Source organism: Podarcis vaucheri, assembly GCF_965113315.1.
Source record: "Podarcis vaucheri genome assembly, chromosome: Z".
Taxonomy (NCBI): domain Eukaryota; kingdom Metazoa; phylum Chordata; class Lepidosauria; order Squamata; family Lacertidae; genus Podarcis; species Podarcis vaucheri.
Window position 1 is genome coordinate 22,900,343 of NC_138758.1, and position 22,903 is coordinate 22,923,245.

At 43.8% G+C, this 22,903-nt stretch overlaps 2 protein-coding genes and 1 long non-coding RNA gene across 8 annotated transcripts in view; 2 read left to right on the plus strand and 1 right to left on the minus strand.

Moving 5' to 3' along the window:
- LOC309524103 overlaps positions 1-9,323 on the plus strand; it is a 23,629-nt gene extending 14,306 nt beyond the window's left edge. For both annotated transcript variants that reach the window (XR_014215791.1, XR_014215792.1), the window contains one exon: positions 7,218-9,323. This is a non-coding gene — a long non-coding RNA (uncharacterized lncRNA). The remainder of the gene's footprint in view (positions 1-7,217) is intronic.
- LOC309524092 (uncharacterized protein) lies at positions 6,971-22,854 on the minus strand (the record flags this gene model as incomplete). 5 transcript variants are annotated; one of them, XR_014215776.1, is made up of 4 exons in its annotated part: positions 6,971-7,274; positions 11,619-11,754; positions 21,796-21,867; positions 22,774-22,854. XR_014215776.1 is itself a non-coding variant. In XM_082208488.1 (4 exons), the coding sequence occupies 4 exons, from the start codon at positions 22,526-22,528 to the stop codon at positions 7,177-7,179; spliced, it is 543 nt and encodes a 180-aa protein (XP_082064614.1). In that variant the 3' UTR covers positions 6,971-7,176. The 5 variants fall into 5 exon arrangements, 2 of the variants coding, with proteins under 2 accessions (XP_082064614.1, XP_082064613.1); XR_014215777.1 differs by lacking the exon at positions 22,774-22,854 and adding an exon at positions 22,272-22,391; XR_014215778.1 differs by lacking the exons at positions 11,619-11,754; positions 22,774-22,854 and adding exons at positions 20,830-20,948; positions 22,272-22,391.
- BRWD3 (bromodomain and WD repeat domain containing 3) overlaps positions 22,339-22,903 on the plus strand; it is a 69,226-nt gene continuing 68,661 nt past the window's right edge. The window contains exons 1-2 of the mRNA XM_082208455.1: positions 22,339-22,657; positions 22,763-22,821. Of these exons, the coding sequence (XP_082064581.1) occupies positions 22,624-22,657; positions 22,763-22,821 (93 nt within the window). The 5' untranslated portion in view covers positions 22,339-22,623. The remainder of the gene's footprint in view (positions 22,658-22,762; positions 22,822-22,903) is intronic.

Below are 22,903 nucleotides of genomic sequence, written 5' to 3' on the forward strand. Positions count from 1 at the left end.
ATCAAAACCAAACTGAACTTTATGTTTACTGTTTTTATGTGAATTCCTCTAGCTTTATTCTACAGTGGAGGGGAAAATGTTAAATCAGAAGCTATCCTTATGTACCAAAGATTCCCAAGAACTGCAGAATCATGTGTTCTTACATATTAAAAAACAACAACCCAAGAATAGCTTGCACATCTAGAAGAAGCCCAGTAAGCTAGCATGTCAGGAACCCTTCCTAACATACTACTTTCCTGTGTGCAGAGGAAGGATCACAGTGGCATAAGCCAGATAGTAATGTGATTGTGGAACTCAATATGTTCCAAATAAAGGAAATGCAGAGCCATGACAATAGCCTTAAGATGGGCAAACAGAACTATTAGGATAATTAATGCCAGGGATAGCAGTAGGACCTTCTATGGCTTAACATACAGTGGTACCTTGGGTTACAAACGCTTCAGGTTACATACGCTTCAGGTTACAGAATCCGCTAACCCAGAAATAGTACTTCGGGTTAAGAACTTTGCTTCAGGATGAGAACAGAAATCGCGCGGTGGCGGCGCAGCAGCAGCTGGAGGCCCCATTAGCTAAAGTGGTGCTTCAGGTGAAGAACAGTTTCAGGTTAAGAACGGACCTCCGGAACGAATTAAGTACGTAACCAGAGGTACCACTGTAATTGCTTCTTGGCTTTTTGAAGTGATTTTGAGTTATCATATGGCACTGCATTTAATAATGGTTTCATTTACTGCTGTTATATTAGTGTTACTTAATACTATTGGTCATTTTTCTGTTTAATTAAGTCTTTGTAAGCCCTTGAGCCTGGTTCAGAAGCTCCAGCTGGTGCAGAATGTGGTGGCCAGACTGCTGGCATTGACACAATTGCTGAAACAGCTGCATGGGTTGCCCAGTTACTACCCAGCCAGGTTCAAGGTTCTTGTATTAATTTACAAAGCCCTGAACAACATAGGCTCAGTAATTGCCTCAAACCTTATATCCCAGCTTGATCACTGAGAGTGTCGTTGGTCATCCCCCAGGTTGTTGAGGCTTAACTGGTAACATGAAACTGAGTCATTAGTGCCTTTGGCCCAGTCCCCTGCAACACTACCTTCCATGCCAATTTTTAAACACCTGCTGAAATCTTTAATATTCTGCCAGGTCTATGCAGCCAATTAACAATATATTGTTACACAATGGTTAATTGATGCCTGTTTTTTAAAAAAACTTTTTATGGTTTTCATTGTACGGTTTGATGTGTATGGGTTGTTAGGGATGGGGTGGTACCTCTGCTGGGGGATGCATCGTGCTCCTACTGAAATAGTTTGTCTACCTTTGGCCCCCAGTTTGTTTTTTTGTTTTTTAATCATATTTTTTATTTGCTTTTTTCCAGGTACCAAATTCGAATATAACATCATCGATAGCACAACAAAAGCATTTTTACAGAAAGAAAAGAAAGAAGTTAGAAAAGAAAATATTCATCTTTCCAAAACATTTTTTCATCATCTACTGGACTTCCCCACATCTTCCACACCCTGCATTCTTTACAATAAAATAACAGCAAATTATACCCTTGTTTCATGCGTTTTTTATACTTTCAATTAATTATACTTTAGGTTTAGAATATTTATTGTTACATTACTTTTTATATTTCCATCAATCCTAAAAAGGTTTTACTCTAAACTTTGGTCTTTTCATAGTTATAACTTAATTTCCTCCATTTTCGAATTTTATTTGCTAAAGCTGATTCTTCAAAAACTTAGCAAATTCTCAGCATTCATACAACTTATAGTGTTTTTGTAAATAGTCCTTAAATTTTTTCCAGTCCTCTTCTATTGTTTCTTCCCCCAGATCTCGGATTCTGCCAGTCATTTCAGCCAATTCCATATAGTCCATCAGTTGCGTATGCCACTCTTCCAGCGTGGGTAACTCCTGTGATTTCCAGTGTTTGGCAATGAGAATTCTTGCTGCTGTAGTTGCATATAAGAAAAAGGTTCTATCCTTCTTTATCACTCTCTGGCCGACTATGCCCAGGAGGAAGGCCTCTGGTTTCTTGTGAAAGGTATACTTAAATACCTTTTTTAATTCGTTATAAATCATTTCCCAGAAGGCCTTCACCCTCGGGCATGTCCACCAGAGGTGGAAGAACGTTCCTTCAGCCTCCTTACATTTCCAACATTTATTATCAGACAAATGATCTATCTTTGCAAGCTTGACTGGGGTCATGTACCACCTATATATCATTTTCATAATGTTTTCTTTTAAGGCATTACATGCCGTGAATTTTAAGCCGGTGGTCCATAACCTTTCCCAGTCTTCAGACATAATGTTGTGCCCAATGTCTTGAGCCCATTTTATCATGGCTGATTTAACTGTCTCATCCTGTGTGTTCCATTTAAGCAGCAAGTTATACATTCTAGAAAGCACTTTAGTCTTTGGTTCAAGTAATTCTGTCTCTAGTTTCGATTTCTCCACCTGGAAACCAACTTTTTTGTCCTTTTTAAAAATCTCTTGAATTTGGGCATAATGTAACCAGTCTCGCACCTTGTTTTTTAGTTTATCCAAACTCTGCAACCTCCAGTTATCTCCATTTTTTTCTATTATTTCACAGTATTTTGCCCAACCAACCTCCATATTAAGTCTTTTGTGGCCTTTGCCTCTATTGGTGAAAGCCACCTCGGTGTTTTATTTTCGAACAAATCCTTATATTTAGTCCAGACAATAAATACTTTGGCCCCCAGTTTGCACTTAGCTCTCACTTGTGGCTCCTAGAAGCTGTCAGTTTGCAATAGCGACTATACCCCAGGAACAGCTTCAACTGGCCGGCTAAACCAGGTGAGGGTAGCTAGTGGGTCTTAAATCCTTGGTGAGTTAGGGAGATGGTTTGAGATCCACTGGCTAGGTGAAGGTAGCCAGTGGGAACCACCTAACTGTGAACCACTGTTGTGTTGCCTCAGTAATGGAGTAGAGAAGAGCCAACAAACTGAATCCAAATCCAGATAAAATTGAGGTTCCCTAGGCCAGATGGATGGGAGGTTGCCTGTTCTTGATGGGATCACACTTCCTCTGAAGATGCAGATATGTAGCCTGGGGGTATTTTTGCTGTGGCCTTGGTGGCACAGAGTGCCTTCCGTCAGCTTTGACAGCTGGCCCAGCTGTGCCAAAGGGATAGCCTAGCTTCTGTTGATTATGCCCTGGTAACCTCTAGGTTAGATTACTACAATGTGTCTGAAGACAGCTGGGAAACTTCTGCTAGTGCAGATTTCAGTGGCCATGTTGCTCACTAGGGCAAAACAGTTTGAGTATATAATGCCAATCCTGGCTCAACTGGCTGCACTGGCTGCCAATTACATTCTGGGCCCAATACAAAGTGACCTATAAGGCCTGAAACAGCTGAGGACTGCAATACCTCAAGAACCTATCTTGGACCCTGTGGCCATCATCTGAGGCCCTTCTTCATGTTCTGGGTGGCAACATGAGATGGGCCTTTTCTGTGGTGGCTGTTTGTGGAATGATCTGCCCAGGGAGGTTCACTTGGTACCTTCATTGCATATCTTTAGGCACCTGGCAAAAACATGCCTCTTCTCCCAGACCTTTGGCTAATTAAACAATCTATGGCCTTTTAAACTGTGTGTGAGAGAGAGGGGGTGGGGGTATTATTGTTATTGTTTGTTACTACTTTATATATTTTTGTGTTTTTATATTGTAAACAGCCCATTGATCCTTGGATAAAGGGATGGCATAGAAAGCAAGCAAGCAAATAAATCAATCCTAATTATTGGCTAAATGAAATTAAACATTTCAAGTAGATAGAGCAGAACAAGGAACTACATTAGGCTAGATATGCACTGAAAGGACAGGTTAAAAGCACTGCATTTGCATAAACAGGCTTGGGGTGTGACGGTATACGTACTACTGCACATCCAATTCTCCTGCTTGAATGAATAATGGGAAAAGGCCTAGCAGGTTGCACAGCTCTCTCATAACAACATTTCAGTTCCTTGTTTCAACCCATTTTATTTTAACCTTAAGATCAGCATTGCACCGTATCAAGCTTGAATCCATTTTGTCCCAGCTCTTTGCACCAGAAACCTTAAGAGTTTCATCAGAGTCTTGGCTGAGCTTAGGATCTAGGGTTTTCATTCATTATTATAGCATTGGCTGACAAAGAGCCCATTACATCACCCATTTGGAACAGAAAGCCTTTGCAGCTGCTTGTACGGTGAGATGGGGATTTGGGTTAGTATCATAATTATTTTTAAATAAAACATTTTTTTGTTTCATTCTTCCAGGGCAATTTTCTCTGTAAATTGTTAAGAACTGTATGCTAAAGAGCTTCTGGAGGAGGGCAAAGGGAAGGAGTTTTATCCTTTCTCTCTTGATTTCCCGTAAAAAAGACCTAAGGGGAAGAAATAGCCCCATTACCCTGCATATCTTCTAGTTACTGTAGTGAAGCATGAAAAGCAAAGCACACTGTCATAGTAATGGCAGATGGTATTAAAAAAAGAATGACATGGGTCAGGCTCAGAAATGTTTGTTCCATTTCTGACCTCAGAATGAGCGTGGTCCTAATTAGTCCAAAAGAAGTGTGCAATTAAATTGATGGTAAGAGAAATGAGTGCTTTTCCTCTACTAGCTGATTTAAAGTACCAGCAATTTATTTATTTGCAGACAAATGGGATGGAGTGCTTGTGGCTTGCATCCTGTTCCCTCTGGTTGAGTATCTGGGGCTATATATAATACGAATATTTCACATATTTCACATTTAGTGAAGAAGAGCTTTCTGCCTTCAACCCCCAGCATGTCTGATAGTGCCAGTACCTTGAAATAACACTTCCATTTTGAGTAGTCTAATCAAAACTCTAGCATTCACAGGGGAAATGACCGACAGCTGTACATTTTACCAGCTTGGGTTTTATTTTGTGCAGAACAGAAAATAGAGGCACAAGGCTGAATTAAATGAGAAGCGTGGAAAGGAAATGGGTTTCAGGGGGCGCCTGAATTCTAAAGTTAGGGTTTTTAATTTTTTTAAAAACACCATTGCATCTCATTTGGCACTGTTATAATATTTAACTTCATTAGACTTCTGCTTACTGTTAACTTTCAGCCTTTGTGCCAAGTTCATTCCATCCACTGTCAAGTTCTGTGAGGTTTACACTTCGAATCCTTCCCTCTGCCATTTTCAATAGGAACAAGAATCATTTAAAAGAATGGATTTGGAAGGAATGAAAACTGAAGGTGACTGTCAGAGAAATAGCACAAGATGCATTCTCAGAAGCCAAATAGGACTGTGTCACACAGGGGATAATGTGTATGTGTTCTAGGCTGCCACAAACAGTGCCAATTAAATGTCATTTAGCTTGAAACTCATCCCCACCCCCCAAAAGGGAAATAGGGGTGGAGTGGGGAGATTGAAAAAGCAGCCAACCAGTGGACTGCCCCATCTATCCTAGTCAAGTATATGGAGAGGAAGAAAGCTCCATAGGATACCAGTAGCTTTCCACATCCCTGAGGGAGGCTCCCATTCACATCTATTTAAAGTTTTTAGAGGGGGCTGTGTTGGCTCCTGGTAATTTAAGGTACAGTATCAGGACTTGCCGATCAGAAGGTCGGCGGTTTGAATCCCTGCAATGGGGTGAGCTCCCATTGCTCGGTCCCAGCTCCTTCCCACCTAGCAGTTCAAAAGCACGTTAAGTGCAAGTAGATAAATAGGTACCGCTCCGGTAGGAAGGTAAACGGCGTTTCCATGCACTGCTCTGGTTTGCCAGAAGTGGCTTAGTCATGCTGACCACATAACCTGGAAGCTGTACGCTGGCTACCTCGGCCAGTAAAGCAAGATGAGCTCCACAACCCCAGAGTCGGTCACGACTTGACCTAATGGTCAGGGGTCCCTTTACCTTTATCTTTGTATCAGGACGATATGCATCCCCAAAACACCCCATCTTTTTTACATCTGCCAAACTTAAAAGCAACAGTTTGGCTAATCAAGCTGAACTGCGCGCGGGGGGGGGGGGGGAGGCCCTGATGTGGAGGTGGCACGGTTTCAGCTGTACTACACTGGATCCTTGTCAGCTGTGAGAGCCCGCTTCAGTCAGCAGTCTGCCTGTGGCATATTGCTTTTTGATCTGCTCATCTTGGGCCAAAAGCTGAATCCTCAGTGCCATCACTACAGCTGACATGAATACATGAGTGGCGTCCACTGCTAGCCCTACTCACATAGTGTGCCCACTGAAGTTAACCGACTTGGCTGACTTAGATTCATCACCAAAAAGAATGACAGAAGACTTTTTCACATAAAATTTGCATCTGCTAACGCATATGTATAGATTCCAATTAAGAAATATTTACTTATAATTTATATAAACATGCGTGCTGTGGTCTATACCACTGAGCCTCCTGGGCTTGCCAATCAGGTTGGCGGTTTGAATTCCTGTGATGGAGTGAGCTCCCATTGCTCTGTCCCAGCTCCTGCCAACATAGCATTTTGAAAGCATGCCAGTGCAAGTAGATAAATAGGTATCACTGAGACGGGAAGGTAAACGACATTTCCATGCACTCTGGTTTCCATCACAGTGTTCCGTTGTGCCAGACGTGGTTTAGTCATGGTGGCCACATGACCCGGAAAGCTGTCTGTGGACAAACGGCGGCTCCCTCAGCCTGAAAGCCAGATGAGCGCCGCAACCACAGAGTCGCCTTCGACCGGACTTAACCGTCCAGGGGTCCTTTATCTTTTTTTATCTTTTACATCTCACCATAGTGGGGAAGACTGGGCCCAGTGACCTTGAGACCTGACCAGTCTCCTTCTCCAGCTTGATGGGCCACTTTATCTTTTTTTATCTTCAAGGCCCCTCCTGCTCTTATAGTTCTTTATCTTTAAACTGGATTTAGATTGGATAGCCTTTCAAACACAGGTCTGTCCTTCACAGAGTAGTATGACTATATAGTAAACATGTACTAATCAAAACTAGGAAAAATGACACTTACCACTGCAGTATTGATGTGCTTCAATTTTCTATTTAAGTAAGACAAAACTTAGGATAAAATGAGAGCTCTTCACAAGTAATGAGAATATGAATTTAGAAGAATACAGCAGATGGAAGAGTGGTGTGTGGGCAAGTTTCTGGTTTCCGCAGCACAGTCTACATCTGCTACTGATGATGTTAATAGGCTGATTTATTTCAGTTGCTAAAGGAAAGAACCCTAGTAAATTAAGTCAGATGAGTAGGTTCTTTCTTTTCCAGCTAAAAAGGCAGAATCCAGCAGCTGACCAGTGATGAAGAGGTGAATGTAAGAGGGACCTGGAAGGAGGAATGAAAAGGAGCAAGGCATAATGAGTTGAGTATGAAAGGAGAATGGGAGAAGGAATTACAAGAGATGGGTAAAAATATTTATGAGAGGCATGTGGAGGTTGGAATGGAAAAATATAAAAGAAAAAGCTTTCTGCACTTATGCCTCCGGATCAGCAAATTCTATCTACAATGCAGAGACTGAATCATGATAGTTTCAGAGCAAACAATTATGTCGAGTTGTTCATATAAATCAACCCTGAGAGCGGTGTGCTCTGGTAATTGGTTTCATTATTGAACTTCTCTTTCCATTAAGAGACTGCTTCTGAAGTTCCACTGAAATCTACCTAACTCAAGCCCATTAGAACTAATCCTGTGGAAGCAAAGGACAAGCCATTTCCCTCTTATAATCAAGGGCCCTTCAATTATTTGATGAATGCCATCGTGACCCCACTCAGTTTTCCATTCTCCAAGCTACATGTTTGTTGTTGCTTCAACCTTTTCCTGCAGTTCATGAACTACAGCTCAACAGATGCAGATGCAGCATCCTAACAACATTTTCTGTGGCAAAGTTAGAGAATATGCTGTCATGAACTCAAAACAAAGCACTGCGTGTGCGTGCGCGCGCGCACGTGTGCACGCACTCATGCTTTCTTTAAAAATTTCTTCAGATTTTTAAAAATTAAAGTAAAAAATAAAGCAACAATTAAGCAACCTAATACAACTGGAGAAAACAACTCCAGTTGCTTAATGCCTATTGCAGTCATGCCCTCCACCGACAGCAGAACAAATTGGTGATGGTAAAGACTGGAGGAATTCTGTGGCAGGGGTGGCTTGGGCACACATACGGGTTCTCACAATGAATGCCTTGAAGGGCCATAGGTTGCCCATCTTTATCACACCTTAGAATGGGTGGCAAAAATAAAGAAAGAAAGAAAAGCACAGTTTCATCAGTACAGATGTCCACACAAAATCAGTGGCAGAAAACTTACCTGGCTGCCTAATTTGGACATGGATCTCTCTCTGAACTGGTGAGGCTTTATTTTATTTATTAAATTTGTATACTGACCTTCATCTGTAGATCCCAGGGTAGTTCACAGCATAAAATGACTAGATAAAAAACTAAAATAAATAATAAAAACAAGAGCAAAACAAATCAATAACCTCTCCCCCCCCCACTATCCCACAAAGACATTTAAAAGGATATAGGATGTTAGTTAGCCAAAGGCTTGGTTGAAGAGTTCCACCACCAAAAGCAGCAAGCCACCTATTCTCTCTTAAGGGGAGAGAATAAAACACATACTTCAAGCTTCCCTTTCATCACTCCTAAACTGTACATAAATCAGACACTGAAGCAAATTCAGGTCTTTACACCAGGAAGACAAACTGTGTAAACAAGATCACAGAGTACAGCGATTGTAATATCCTTCCCTGTTTATTAGCAGCTGCAGTCATGCTTTGAGTCTCAGTATAGAAATACATTCCTGTCCCAGAAAACCATCTGAAATATAGTCAATCACTGGGGAACAACATTTTTGTTGTATCGACACCTGCAGTTGTTCTAACCTAATTTCGACGTGCTGATCTGAAGTTGGTTTTTTTCTGTAAGCTCTAGTTTTTTTGTAATTCATGTTTTTCACTTTTCACCATAATCTTTGTTTTTCACAATGCAAGAATTCAATATTTTATTAAACACATAGCCAATGTAGTACAATATGAGTATAAATGTAAGTGGCTTATATAGCATTGAGCATGACATATATAGCATTGAAAATGACATGTATATCTATGTACAGTTGGAGGTATGCAAAAAAAAAAAATGTAATCCCTTGGGATACACAGTATACTGGGGAACATTTTTTCCCCATTTTCTTTTGCATGAGATTTTTCAACTGTTCTTATATGTTCTTTCAATGCTAATTTCAAATCTGTAATTGATTTCCGTGTACATGCTATAGTTATCTTGCAATATCCGACTTTTGCCGATATGTCATATTTACACTGGGGATAAGTGGACACTGACACATTGATCTACCCTAACCACATGGTAATTATTGTTTTGCAAACAGACACACTAACGTGTCACGATACACAGTTTGGAAATCTCTGTGCTAGTTGGTTCACTTAAAAATCAACATTCTTTTCCATCTCTACTCTTAGGTGTTTTTAACATAGAGTAATCAACTGTTTTTGAGTACTTTGTCAGGTTTAATTTAAGTAAGCTTTCTATTTAAAGCTATTAAAATAAAACATCTTAACTATTAAAAAGAAATTTCTCTGTGCTAATATCATCCTGTTCTTGGGGTAATGCTTAAAATTAAGTTCAGTGTTGTGTTTTACATCTTTATGGAGGCAGTCAGGTAATGGGAAGAAGTATGCATTATGTTGATGTGATACCATTCATATTAATGTAGTAGCTTATCACTGAGGAACATATTTTTTTTTCATTTTCTGTTGCATGTGATTTTTCAGCTGTTCTTATATGGCTACATCCACTGCTTTGTTTAGATTTTTTTTCTTGTTTTCCTCCTCTAAAAACTATGTGTGTGTTATGGTCGGATGTGTGTTATAGAGCGAAAAATACGGTACATGTTGCATGAAAGAAGGTGGGTTTGAATAACAGTTAAGCCAGGGTTCAGGGCCAGATCACTAACCTGGAGAAGTAGTCTAATTTATTGACAGCTGCATGAATTATTATAGCTAGGAAGGGGCAAGCAGAATATAAAATGGAATAATGGTATAAAGAGATGCAGGATACAGCTATTAATGATAAATTAACATGTGTCATTAAGGTAAGAAGGGGAATATGTAGGAGAAATGATTTTGAGGAGATATGGAGGGTGATATGTAGAATTTGTTCTGTTGAAACGGAAAGTAGTCAAGAGGTGTTGAAATTATGGGAGGTTGGGTAGTTACAATGGAATGGTCTTGGGGGTGGGGTTCTAAAAAAAGGTTAAAAAAAGAAGAATTCTAAAGAAAAACAGAAAAGGCATTATCCATTTCTACATCACTGAATCGCCATTACCTTTTACATTATTTTTCCATATTTTATCCATACTTACATATTGTATAATATGTATCATTCATAAAATACATATAATTACAGTTGATAGAGAATTGTCTGATTTATAAGAATCAAATATATTGCAGCTATAAAGTGTGTACCATCCTGTAGAACACCAGGACATAGAACATAACAGCTGCCTAGCAGCTATGAGAATATAAATCAGTCCACAGCAGAACAGATTATACTGTGCCTTATATGAAATTGTTTCCCCACCAATCGTATGAACAGCTTTTATAATTTACAGTAATAAACCTGTATTTTATGGACTCCACAGCATTTGTTTCTGCATAAGCAGACTGAATTGGAAACAGAACAGATAGTACAAAGAAGAAAGGCCTCCTTGAATAAGCAGTCTTTTGAATTCAGCCTTGCTCTATACAGTAGTACTAAAAGCAATTGTTGGTTATGGAGCTCCATCTAGGGGAAGTATTTATATACAGCAGGATGGTAATGAATTGGCATCAGATTTAAAACAAAGCAAATAGCTGCGGGGGGGGGGGGGGAGAGAAACCCCAGGACAAGAATTTAGGAGATAGTAACGGCAGTTACATCACTGAGCATTATGTAGCTCTGGGATAATGGAAGAGGAAGAATATGAAGCTATAGGAGAAATGGACAGAAGGGGCTAAGTCTCTGGTCACAATGTTGCTGGGTTGTTGTTGTTGTTTAGTCGTTTCCGACTCTTCGTGACCCCATGGACCAGAGCACGCCAGGCACTCCTGTCTTCCACTGCCTCCCGCAGTTTGGTCAAACTCATGCTGGTAGCTTCGAGAACACTGTCCAACCATCTCATCCTCTGTCGTCCCCTTCTCCTTGTGCCCTCCATCTTTCCCAACATCAGGGTCTTTTCCAGGGAGTCTTCTCTTCTCATGAGGTGGCCAAAGTATTGGAGCCTCAGCTTCAGGATCTGTCCTTCCAGGGAGCACTCAGGGCTGATTTCCTTAAGAATGGGGAGGTTTGATCTTCTTGCAGTCCATGGTACTCTCAAGAGTCTCCTCCAGCACCATAATTCAAAAGCATCATTTATTCGGCGATCAGCCTTCTTTATGGTCCAGCTCTCACTTCCATACATCACTACTGGGAAAACCATAGCTTTAACTATACGGACCTTTGTTGCTGGGTTAGCCATTTGTTAATCTAGTGCCCTCCAGATGTTTTGGAGTACAACTCTCATGAGTCCTAGCCTGCATGTGCAGATGGGAATTGTAATCCAAAACTTCCAACAAGCACCAGTTTCACAAAGTTTCCATGTTGCCTTCTGAAACATGGAGATGATAACACTGACTTACCTGTTTTGCATGGCTGTTTAAGAATTACAAGAGAAGGTGGTTGGTTGTCATCCATCTGTCTCAGGAGACAATGGAGGAGTGTGCCTTTGGGGATGAGAGCAAACTGCTGGAAGGTTGCTTGCTGTTGCTGTAGAGACTGATATAGGAGAGACATGTTTTGTTGCAGCTGGTGCAGCTAGGCATCCAATTCTGCTGCAGATGCACCACAGCATTTCTTCTTTCTGTGCTCCTCCCAGGGGTCATTCCTTCTCTGGTCATTGGTATGGATACACATATAAAGTACTTTTACAAAGCACTACACTAAGAACTAAGGGAAGATCAGGACAGCATGGAAGGAGAGCAAGTCTGCTCACTGTACCCCCTACCCAATATGTGCCCATCTAGGCCAGGTAGACCTTCTTAAATGGCACTCACTTTCTACATCTGCCCTGGCTAAACAACCAGTATGACATGGCATTTGCACTCACCATCACCCATTTGTTAACTTCCATCTCTTCTACTCCACTTCTCACAGCCACATTACCCCTCCCATGTCTCACTGTCATGGTAGCCTTAAGATTTTTTCAAGAATACAACTATTTCTCAACAAGGCAACATTTTTGGAGTGCGACCCTCATTGAGTGCAAGGAACCCTTAGGCCAAATGCTGATAAAAACAAATCAATGGTTATCTAGAATCATAAACTTCATATAGAAGATGGGAAGTTAAAGGTGAGAGATGGCGTCAGATCTGAACCAGGGAAGCTCCTGGTTCACAAGCTCGGTCTCTTTGTCAGCACGTTATGTTATCTTACTGCTTAATGCTATTATTATAGTAGGGCATATAAAGGTAAAGGGACCCCTGACCATTAGGTCCAGTCGCGGACGACTCTGGGGTTGCAGCACTCATCTCGCTTTATTGGCTGAGGGAGCTGGCATACAGCTTCCGGGTCATGTGGCCAGCATGACTAAGCCGATTCTGGTGAACCAGAGCAGCGCACGGAAACGCCGTTTACCTTCCTTAATGGAGAGAATTTCACGCAGCCTTTAGCTTTGAAAGTGCCAGTCAGCTGGCATGTGCCCACACATGATGTAGTGACTGTACATCAGGGGGAGGCAACCTAAGGCCCATGGGCCGGATGCGGCCCAATTGCCTTCTCAATCTGGCCCGCAGACGGTCCGGGAATCAGCATGTTTTTACATGAGTAGCATGTGTCCTTTTATTTAAAATGCATCTCTGGGTTATTTGTGGGGCATAGGAATTCGTTCATTCCCCCCCCCCCCCATATAGTCTGGCCCACCACATGGTCTGAGAGATGGTAGACTGGCCCACGGCTGAAAAAGGATGCTGACCCCTGCTGTACATCATACTGAATCTTGGCCACGGATGGGGCCACATGGCAGTGGCAGGCAATCCAGAGGCAAAAATGGGTGGAACGGCAAATGTGCCCCTTACCTTTCTATAATAGGTTCAATTCCAGCCACACACAAGTCACAGGTTCCTACACACACACACACACACACACACACACACACACACACCCTCTCCATCCATGTAAGCAAGAAGCCTTATCAACTAAGATAAAAAGCTAAATATGGGATATAATGATATTCATTTATTAACGGTATAGATTTATATCCTGCCCTTCATCCCTTTTGTGATCCTAGAGTCATACCCTCCAGCATTCCGCCGATGAAAATAGGGACATTTTCATCAGAGGAATGTTGGAGGGTATGAACACACAGAGTCATTTTTAAGAGTGACAGAACTACGATGCATTCTCTCTCCCCACTCCCTGGAGTGCACATGGTGGGATTTGCCACGACTTCCGGCTTCAGAGAGCAGCTGCCTCTTAGCACAGCCATGGAGATACTCTACATGACATACATTGGCCTAGACTCTATGGGCCAATGGCTGAACTCGGTATATAAGCAGCTTCATAATATTACTCTACTACTAGCAGTAATTACTGAATTGTGTTTTACATGTGTTGGATGGCCTCCTGCCATGTAAGATTTAGTTTACCTTCCTGCATCGCGGGAGGTTGGACTAGATGACCCTCGGGATCCCTTGCAATTCTATGATTTACAACTATACCATAAAAATAGCTACTTTTAAAAAACAGTACAAAACAATACAAAAACAATTTTTAAACAATACAAAATGAATAAATGAGGAAGAGATCTGTTTTCATCCAGCCAGTAAAGCTTGTTGGAAGAAAAAAGAAGAAGTCCCACTGTTTCCATTAGGTACAAAGAGTGGTTGGCCACCATATATCAAGAGCAATACTGTTTTCCCACAGTTTCCCCTGAAAGCTCTGCTCCAAATTACTCTGGAGCAGGCTACTGATATAATTGTAGAATTGGAAGAGATCCTGAGGGTTATGTACTCCAACTACTTGCAATGCAGAAATCTCATCAAAAGCATCCATGACAAATGGCCATCCAACCTCTGCTTAAAAACCTCCAAGGAAATAGAGTCCACCGTCAAGGGAACAGCTTTTACTGCCAGAAAGTTATTCCTGATGTTTGGTGGAAGTCTCCTTTCTTCTCACTTGAAGGCATTCATTTGGATGAATGCCTTCCCCCTCCAGAGCAGGAGAAAACAAACTGGCTCCATCTTCCATGTGACAGATATTTGAAGCAGTGTTAGAAACTCAGATATATAAACTAAGCACCAAATGGCTCCTTATACCAAGGTTACAGTCACCGAAATGGAATGTCTGGTTGCCATTTTGGGGCAAGACAGCTGTGAAGTCTTATTTTTGCAAAGGACTGACTGACTGTGATTGATTATCAGTTAAACATCTGGCTAATTCAGATGACAACCTTGAGCTAGGTTAAGAGCTTTTGAGAACTTAAAGAAGGAAAGTCACTTTATCCAGGGACAGTCCACATATACATTGGCCTATACCTACCTCTTTTTCTAGGGACGCGGGTGGCGCTGTGGGTAAAAGCCTCAGCGCCTAGGGCTTGCCGATCGTAAGGTCGGCGGTTCGAATCCCCGCGGCGGGGTGCGCTCCCGCTGCTCGGTCCCAGCGCCTGCCAACCTAGCAGTTCGAAAGCACCTCCGGGTGCAAGTAGATAAATAGGTACCGCTTACCAGCGGGAAGGTAAACGGCGTTCCGTGTGCTGTGCTGGCTCGCCAGATGCAGCTTTGTCACGCTGGCCACGTGACCCGGAAGTGTCTTCGGACAGCGCTGGCCCCCGGCCTATAGATGTGAGATGGGCGCACAAACCCCAGAGTCTGTCAAGACTGGCCCGTTCGGGCAGGGGTACCTTTACCTTTACCTTTTTACCTCTTTTTCTTAATGGTGACACAAACCATTCATTACGTAAGAATATTCTTCACAACTGTGAGCAGGTCAGTGGAGTGCGGTAAGTGAAGACAAGCTACAACAATTAACTATAATGTTGTTCACCTCTATATGGGGTTGTCCTGGAGCCCAGGCATCTTCACTTGGTTGCCTGGCACCCAGCTAATGTCAAACACTAATTTGAAGATGGCTATCCTATCTCCTCTCAGTCTCCTCTTTTCCAGACTAAACATACCAAATTCCCTGAACCGTTCCTCATAAGGCTTGGTTTCCAGATCCTTGATCATCTTGGTTGCCCTCCTTTGCACACGTTCCAGCTTGTCAACATCCTTCTTAAATTGTGGTGCACAGAATTGGACACAGTATTCCAGGTGTGGTCTGACCAGGGCAGAATAGAGTGGGACTATTACTTCCCTTGATCTGGACACTATACTTTTGTTGATGCAGCCTAGAACAGCGTTTTTTGTTTTTTTGCTGCTGCATCACATTGTTGACTCAGGTTCAGCTTGTGGTCTACTAAGACCTCTAGATCAGTGGTTCCCAATTAGCTAATTACTGAGGACCCCTTATTTTTCAGAAGTCAAGCCACAGATCCCCTACTTTTGAAAAATTTGATAACTCCATGGTAGTTACCTCTGCAAAGCAATTTTTTGAACAAAATGTGGATTAGCTCTTAATAACCAAAGGATTTTAGGTGCACTAAAAAACAGACCAGGGCTGAGCGATATCTGGTTTTCAACATCGTGATATATCAGCAATTAAACATCACAATATTTTGATATGTCACAATGTCTGAAATTGGAGATCAGGCGTGGGGATGAGGGAAGAAGCTGCAGAGATTGGATGGGTGGAGGGAAGAAAGGAAGCAGAGTCACCTCCACTGCATGGGTTGAGTGGGAAGGGATTGGGATGGGGGGGTATGCATCAGTGGGGCAGCCACTGAAGATGTACCTCCACTGTGGCTGCTGCTGCTTTCCTGCTGGATGAGAAAAGCTGCTCAGTTCCAGGGAAAGATAGTGCCATGGTGCCTTGAACTGAGGGTGATCAGCTCTATCAGATGCTCAGGTGATCAGATCCTATTGGTGGTGCCTTGAAATCAACTGCCCTCCCTTGCATGAGGAGTGATATATTGCTGCATATTGCAGGGTCAAAATTGTTAGCGCAGTGTGATTTCAAAACCAATTTTGGCCAGTATATTGTTGTTTTAGACCATAAAAATTGTGATATTACCATGCATAAATGACAAAAGTTTTGTTTGGGGGAAGCAAGGGATGGGGCCGTGGACCCCCTGGGTGCATTCCAAGGACCCCCAAGGGCTCCTGGACCTCTAATTGGGAACCACTGCTCTAAATCCTTTTAATGTGTACTTCTGTACTTCTGGTAAGCCAGGTGTCTCTCACCTTAATATTTGTTTAGTTGGTTCTTCCTGCCTAAGTGTAGAGCCTTATATTTGTCCCTATTGGAATACATTCTTGCGTATATGCAGCTCTGTGTGTATGAAGCTCTGCTCACTACTCCTCAATAATTTAGTGTGGAAATATTTCTTATATATTCTGTGCTTTAAAAACCACACATTTTAAAATATGTACTGTACTCTTAATATTGAGCCACACTAATATAAGTGAGATGCCAAGTTATGTTCTTATTACTAAAATTGTATGTTTATCCTCCAAGAAACTCAAAAGTAATGTACATGGATTCCAACCCACTGCCTCTCATATTATTTTATTTTATTAATTATGAAATATATTTCTATCCTGCCAAATTGGGATTCAAGGCGGCTTATAACATTTCAAAAATCAGTTATAAAATAAAGAACAACAAAAACAAGCTGGTTAAAACCAATACTTAAAATACATCACAATATATCTAAACCCAGCAATTGTAATTTGCAGACAGCAGCCTAGTCATCAACATAATCTGCATCTTAATTTCCAAATGCATATATTCTACATATATTTGCCAGTTAGGCTGAAGGAGGGAAGGCGTCTCAAAGTCACCTTTCTGCAGGAGCCGAAAGAGGGAGCAGGGCCAGGGCCAAAAAGATAAGCAGCCCAATTCTGTATGCTTTTACTGCAAAGATTCTTGAGATCAATGGTTTACTCTCATGTGAGCATGCAAAAGATTCAGAATGCAGCCCTGAAGCCCAGTCCTGCACATTTGCCTGGGAGCGAAACCTTAACTCCAGTTAAGGTTACTTACTTCAAAGTAAATTTGCAAATATGACTGGGGATGGGCTTCAACAGGCAGGCAGAAAAACAAAACAAAAAAACCCACTGCAAATTGTCCGCACACCTCCCCCCAACAGCAGGCACTGAACTAAAGCACCCCAAAAATCAATTGGCAAGCACATCCACCCTTGCTCCATCTATGAATGGCTCAGGTAGCCAAATGGGGGGGATTATTTTTGGAGGGCTGGATTTGCAAGAGGATTTTGGACTCCCCTCCCCCATCCCCTTTTAGTTTCTGGAGCGGAAAACAAAGAACAAGCCGCAAGCCCTTTACATTGAGCGATATGATGGTGGTGGAGAAATAACAATAAAATAAAATAAAATAAACATCAATTTGCTTAAGCCTGTGTGTGTGTGTGTGTGTGTGTGTGCGCGCGCGCGCGCAAGACAAGCGCTCTTGGGAACCGGTGATGGTGATGGAGGAGACACAGTAAGAATCCCCGATGGAGTCAAAGAAAAAGAAAGAAGCGGCACCGTTGGAGGGGTCGTAGAGGAAAGAAGTCACTAAGGATGCCGCTTCCTGGAGATTTCCTATGGCGAGGGTGCCTTTCCAAGCCAGAAAGGGAAGGGATGGCAAAGATCCCGATGATCCTTCTATGGAAGCGTAAGCTGAGATAGGATGGACTTGCCTGGCTTCAGGCAGCAGGGTCCTAGAGTCCCACCTGTCTTCATCACAAAGCTTAGGAACCACTAACTCGGCTTTCGGAAGGAGCTCCCACGTCTCCTTCCCAATGCAGCTGCCGCAGCCAAAAAAAACCCAGAACGCCCGAACCCCGGGGCACTTGTACAAAAAGAGGGGCTGCCACACAAAACGGGGCTGTCAGGGGGGCTGGGGGCGGTCTGTAGAGTAGGTATCAATTAAAAAAAGGATGCCATGCAACCTATTGAGTATAAAATGCACAACTTGTACAGCTAGAGCAGGGGTAGCCAACTCCCAAGAGACTGTGACCTACTCAGTTAAAAACTAGCAGTGATTTACCCCCTTTTTTGGGTTCAGGTTAGAGCTTTTTTTAGGGGAGCCACAGTTGTTCAGCTTCTTTGGGGGGAGCCGGTGATCTACCGCAGACATCCAGTGATCTACCGGTAGATCACGATCTACCTGTTGGGCATGCCTGAGCTAGAGCATCAAACCTAGCTCCTGGGGATATGGCTGATATTTTGAAATTACTGAATGTCTTAGAATAAGCAATTTGCTATTAGCGTCTTCTTCAGAAACAACTGCTTCACAGCATTTCTGTATTATTGGTCCCATGGGGGGGGGATTTTACATGAAACCTTAATAATCAGAACAATGCTATAAGTAAACTGGAAATATAATGAAAAACCAACATAATAACAGATACTAGCTAATTTGTTAGTGTATGCAGCATGAAAAGGGGAGAAATAATAGTCATAACACGCCTTCCAATATTTCTCTGATGAAAATAGGGACACCCCGTTCCATAATATTTCTACTATGTATATCCCACATATCTTATTGGATTGCCCCATCACTCTGGGCAGCTTCCAACACATTTAAAAACATAATAAAACATCAAACATTAAAAAACTATACAAGATTGCCTTCAGGCAGCTCGGGGGTTGGATAACTCCATACCCTCCAACATTTCTCTCTTGAAAAGAGGGACATCTATCATACCCTCCAACATTTCTCCAATGATAATACAGTACAGACATCCTAAGGAGAAGCGGGACATTCCAGGATCAAATCAGAAACTAGGACAGCTTCTCTAAATCAGGGACCTCCCTGGAAAACAGGAACCCTTGTAGGGTATATTAAAAAAAAAATGTAATCCTTTGAATGAATACTCCCTTACTTTAACTTCCTTCTTTCTAAACCCACTTCCTTCTCCTTTTGGTATTTCTTGATACCTCCTTTCCTACTATTCCACATTCACCACAAATCAGCTTTGCTGTTACTTTGCAAATGAAAAATATTCAGCTGTTAACTTGATGGGATGGTGCATATTTTGATGTGCCACCAGGCAGAGAAGTAGTCTCTACCTTTCAACAGTGGGCAAAAAAAATGGGGGTGGCACCCTGAGGAGCAAAGTGGATGCTGCCACATTTGACACGAATCAGAACAACTGTCATATTTTTGCTGGAAATTTGCTGGAAGTTTTCAAATTTAAAGGAAAGTTAAAAAGAAGCGAAAGAAGAAAATATTCAAAATAAAGGAATGGGTGGTGAAAATTAGACGCAAAGAACAAATAAGAAGGTCCTGCTTCTCCCATAGCTGCAACCTTGGCTTCAAACTGACCTCAGCCATGGCTCTGACTCTCCTTTTCCAACTTGTTGTGTTTTACAGACTCCCACTTTACCTCTCAGTCCAACCCCCCTACTCAGCTCACATCATGCAAAAATTCCAGGCGCAATGCTTAAAACTCTCCTTCAAAATTCTCTTTTGTCTTCCAAATGAACTCTGGGTTGAGGGATGGACCCCTCCCATTTGTTTTTCTTAATGGCCCATTATCTTCCCCTTGTCTTTATTACTGGCTGATCTCCTAGGTGATTATCAGGCTGGCCTGGCTGATCCAGGAATTAGGAGTGCCCAGGTATTCAGACTAACACCCCACCCCATGGGCATAACCAAGAAGGGGCAGCTGCCCCACAAATCAATCAATATCAATAAAAATCAATACAAATTTGAGGTTCTGCTCCCCAACAAAAGCCTGCCCCTCTAACAAAACTCCCTGCTATGCCCATGCCCCCCCCCCAATTTGCAGGCCTATACTTCGATCAAGGCAGCACCTCCAATCCTTGTTTTGCTCTTAAACTAATATAATAGCAACTACTATACTAAAAATATTTCTGGAAATGGAAAGCTAAGAAACCCCGCTTCAGAATTTTTGCCATGAAGAAACAGCCGTGTTCTCTGAATATTTATAACAGACCCCTCAAAATGCAACAAAACCACCCTTCTGCTTGAAATTAGAACATTTCTTAAGCAAGGGGTCTAACTGCCTACCCAATGTTAGTCATATCATTTACATCAGCAGACACACATACAAACCCAAAGCACACACAGGAACCAGCATTCCCCAAAATAAAGCCCACTCATATCTCAATAATACAATGCCTATAGTGTAAAAGGGGGTGTATGGGGTGGGTTGGTACCTCTGGTGGGGGACACATTGTGTTCCTTCTTGGGTAGTTTGCCCACCTTTGGTCCCCAATGTGTACTCAGCTTTCACCTGTGGCTCCTAGATTCTGTCAGCATGCAACAGTGACTACACCCCATGAAACTGCTTTGACTGGCTGGCTAAGGCAGGTGAGGGTAGCCAATAGCTCTCAAACCCTTGGTTAGGGACTTCCCCTGCATGTGAAGACAGGCTCTGGTAGATTGAGTGGACTGTCAACAAGGTGGTTTCTACATGTGCTGTAGTGGCAAGTGAGTGACGGATGGGGCCTGTCAACCTGGGAAGGTAGCCCATCTAGGCATGGGCATAGCGGGGGGGCGGGGCGGGGAGCTGCTCCCCAAATCAATAAATCAAATCATTACAAATCTGAGGTTACGTCCCCGTAACAAAAATCCTGGCTACGCCCATGCATCTGGAGAAGGAAAACTCTGATCCAAAACCTCTGCTGCCTCTTGGGACATCTTTGGGAGAAAAGGCTAAGGAGTGAGCCCTACACATGTGTGGAGTTCCTAAGGCCCCTGCAGCCAAACTGGTGCCAAACATACCGGTCTTTCCTTTGAACCACATTAGTGAGGCCGAGGGTGTGCGTCTTGTCATCTGGGCAGCTCAGGACTTCCACACACACTGCCCAGACTTGCGCCCTGAAAAGGTTGCTTCACTGCAACTAACACAACAGTTTGATTTCACTCCCATTGTCTCTAAAGATAGGTGGATGCCAACAACATACAGTGGATGCTCGGGCTGCGAACGTGATCCGTGCAGGAGGCACGTTCGCAACCTGCAGTACTGCGTCTGCGCATGTGCGGGTTGCGATTCAGTGCTTCTCCGCATGCGCGACCACCGAAACCCAGAAGTAACCCGTTCCGGTACATCCGGGTTTCGGTGCGTCCGTAACCCGAAAAAACACAACCTGAAGGGTCTGTAACCCAAGGTATGACTGTAGTGTGTTGGCACTGTGGTCTAAACCACTGAGCCTCCTGGGCTTGCCGGCTGGCACGCTGGCAGTTCGAATCCCCGCGACGGGGTGAGCTCCCATTGCTCTGTCCCAGCTCCTGCCACTAGCAGTTTGAAAGCATGCCAATGCAAGTAGATAGGTACCACTGTAGCGGGAAGGTAAACAGTTTCTGTGCGCTCTGGTTTCTGTCATGGTGTTCTGTTGTCCCAGAAGCGGTTTAGTCATGCTGGCCACATGACCCAGAAAGCTGTTTGTGGACAAATGGCAGCTCCCTCAGCCTGAAAGCGAGATGAGCACTGCAACCCACCACCTTTGACTGGACTGAACCATCCATGGGTCCTTTTACCTTTACACCTAGTGTGTAAAGGTAATAATAATGTGTGCTTTTTGAACTCCCTTGCACGAAATGTTGACAGCTCTGACAAGTGATCGTCACATTTCCATACATGCCCTGCCAAGACCGAATTTTTTTTTTTGGGGGGGAGTCCAAGTTCAAACCCCCCATTCCACCACTACGCTCACTGGGCTAGGGAGGTTTTATTTCAGCCTAACCTACCTCAAGAGGCTGGTGCGTGAGGATAATTGTCGGGCAGGAAGATCGGGAGCTCGGAAACGCATCCCTGCACTCCTGAAAGCAACAACAATGGATGGGGTTTTAAATAATAATCTTTTATTTTATTTTGCATATGGATAAAATCAACAAATTAAACGCAGCAAGCGAGCAGCCGACATTTCTGAAACTGACAGCCGACGACCATGGCCACCTCTTCCCAATCTGGGGCAAAGATCAGAAGCCGGGGGGCGGAATCGGGGGGCAGCCCAAGGCCCTCGGGGTGCGCAGGCCTCAGGCTCCGCTAGGCCCAAGCCCCCTTCCCCTTTTCCGCCTTCCCTGCCTCTTCCGACCGCCGCCTCGGCCGCCTCCCACAGGCCAGCCGGTTCCACCGCCCCCATGCGGCCGGAGGCTCCCTCGGCTACTGAACAGCCTTCCTGCCTGCTTCCCTTCTCTCTCTCTCTATCCCCCCCCCCCCTCACCCCGTAATTACGGAGCCGCCGCTGTCTCTCCCCTCTCTCCGTCCTCCTCCATTCCCCTTCAGGCGAGCAGCCAGTCTGAGGGCCGGCACGGGCTCGGTCCCTCCTCCGCGGCGGGGGCTATATGGAGCCGGCGAGGCGCTAATGAGGCGGCGTGCGGCAGCATATATACCCAGCCGCTGGGGCTGTTCCGGGCGGTCGTAACAGGAGCCGCTCCTCAGGCAGGCAGCTCGCCCGCCCTTTCCTGGGACAGGGACCATCCCCAACAGCGGCAGCGACGGCGGCGCCCCCGGCGCCTTTCCCTTCTCCCCCCGTGCTCCTTCCTGACGGGCCTTCTTCTGAGGAAAGAGGAGGGATGGCGGCGGCCGCCCCGACTCAGCTGGAAGCCGGTGAGTCTCGGGTGCCGCGGGGGCTGAGGCGGAGGCTGCCTCCTTGGGCTTCCCTCGCCCTGCTTTAACCTGGCTTCTTCTTCTTCTTCTTCTTCTTCTCCTCAGAGCTGTACTACCTAATTGCCCGCTTTCTCCAGTCCGGACCGTGCAAGCAATCTGCCCAGGTGTGAAGGGTTTGTGGGCAAAACCTAGCGTGGTTGTGGTGGTGGTGGTCGGTCGGGGGGCGGCGGCGGTCTTGTTCTAGAA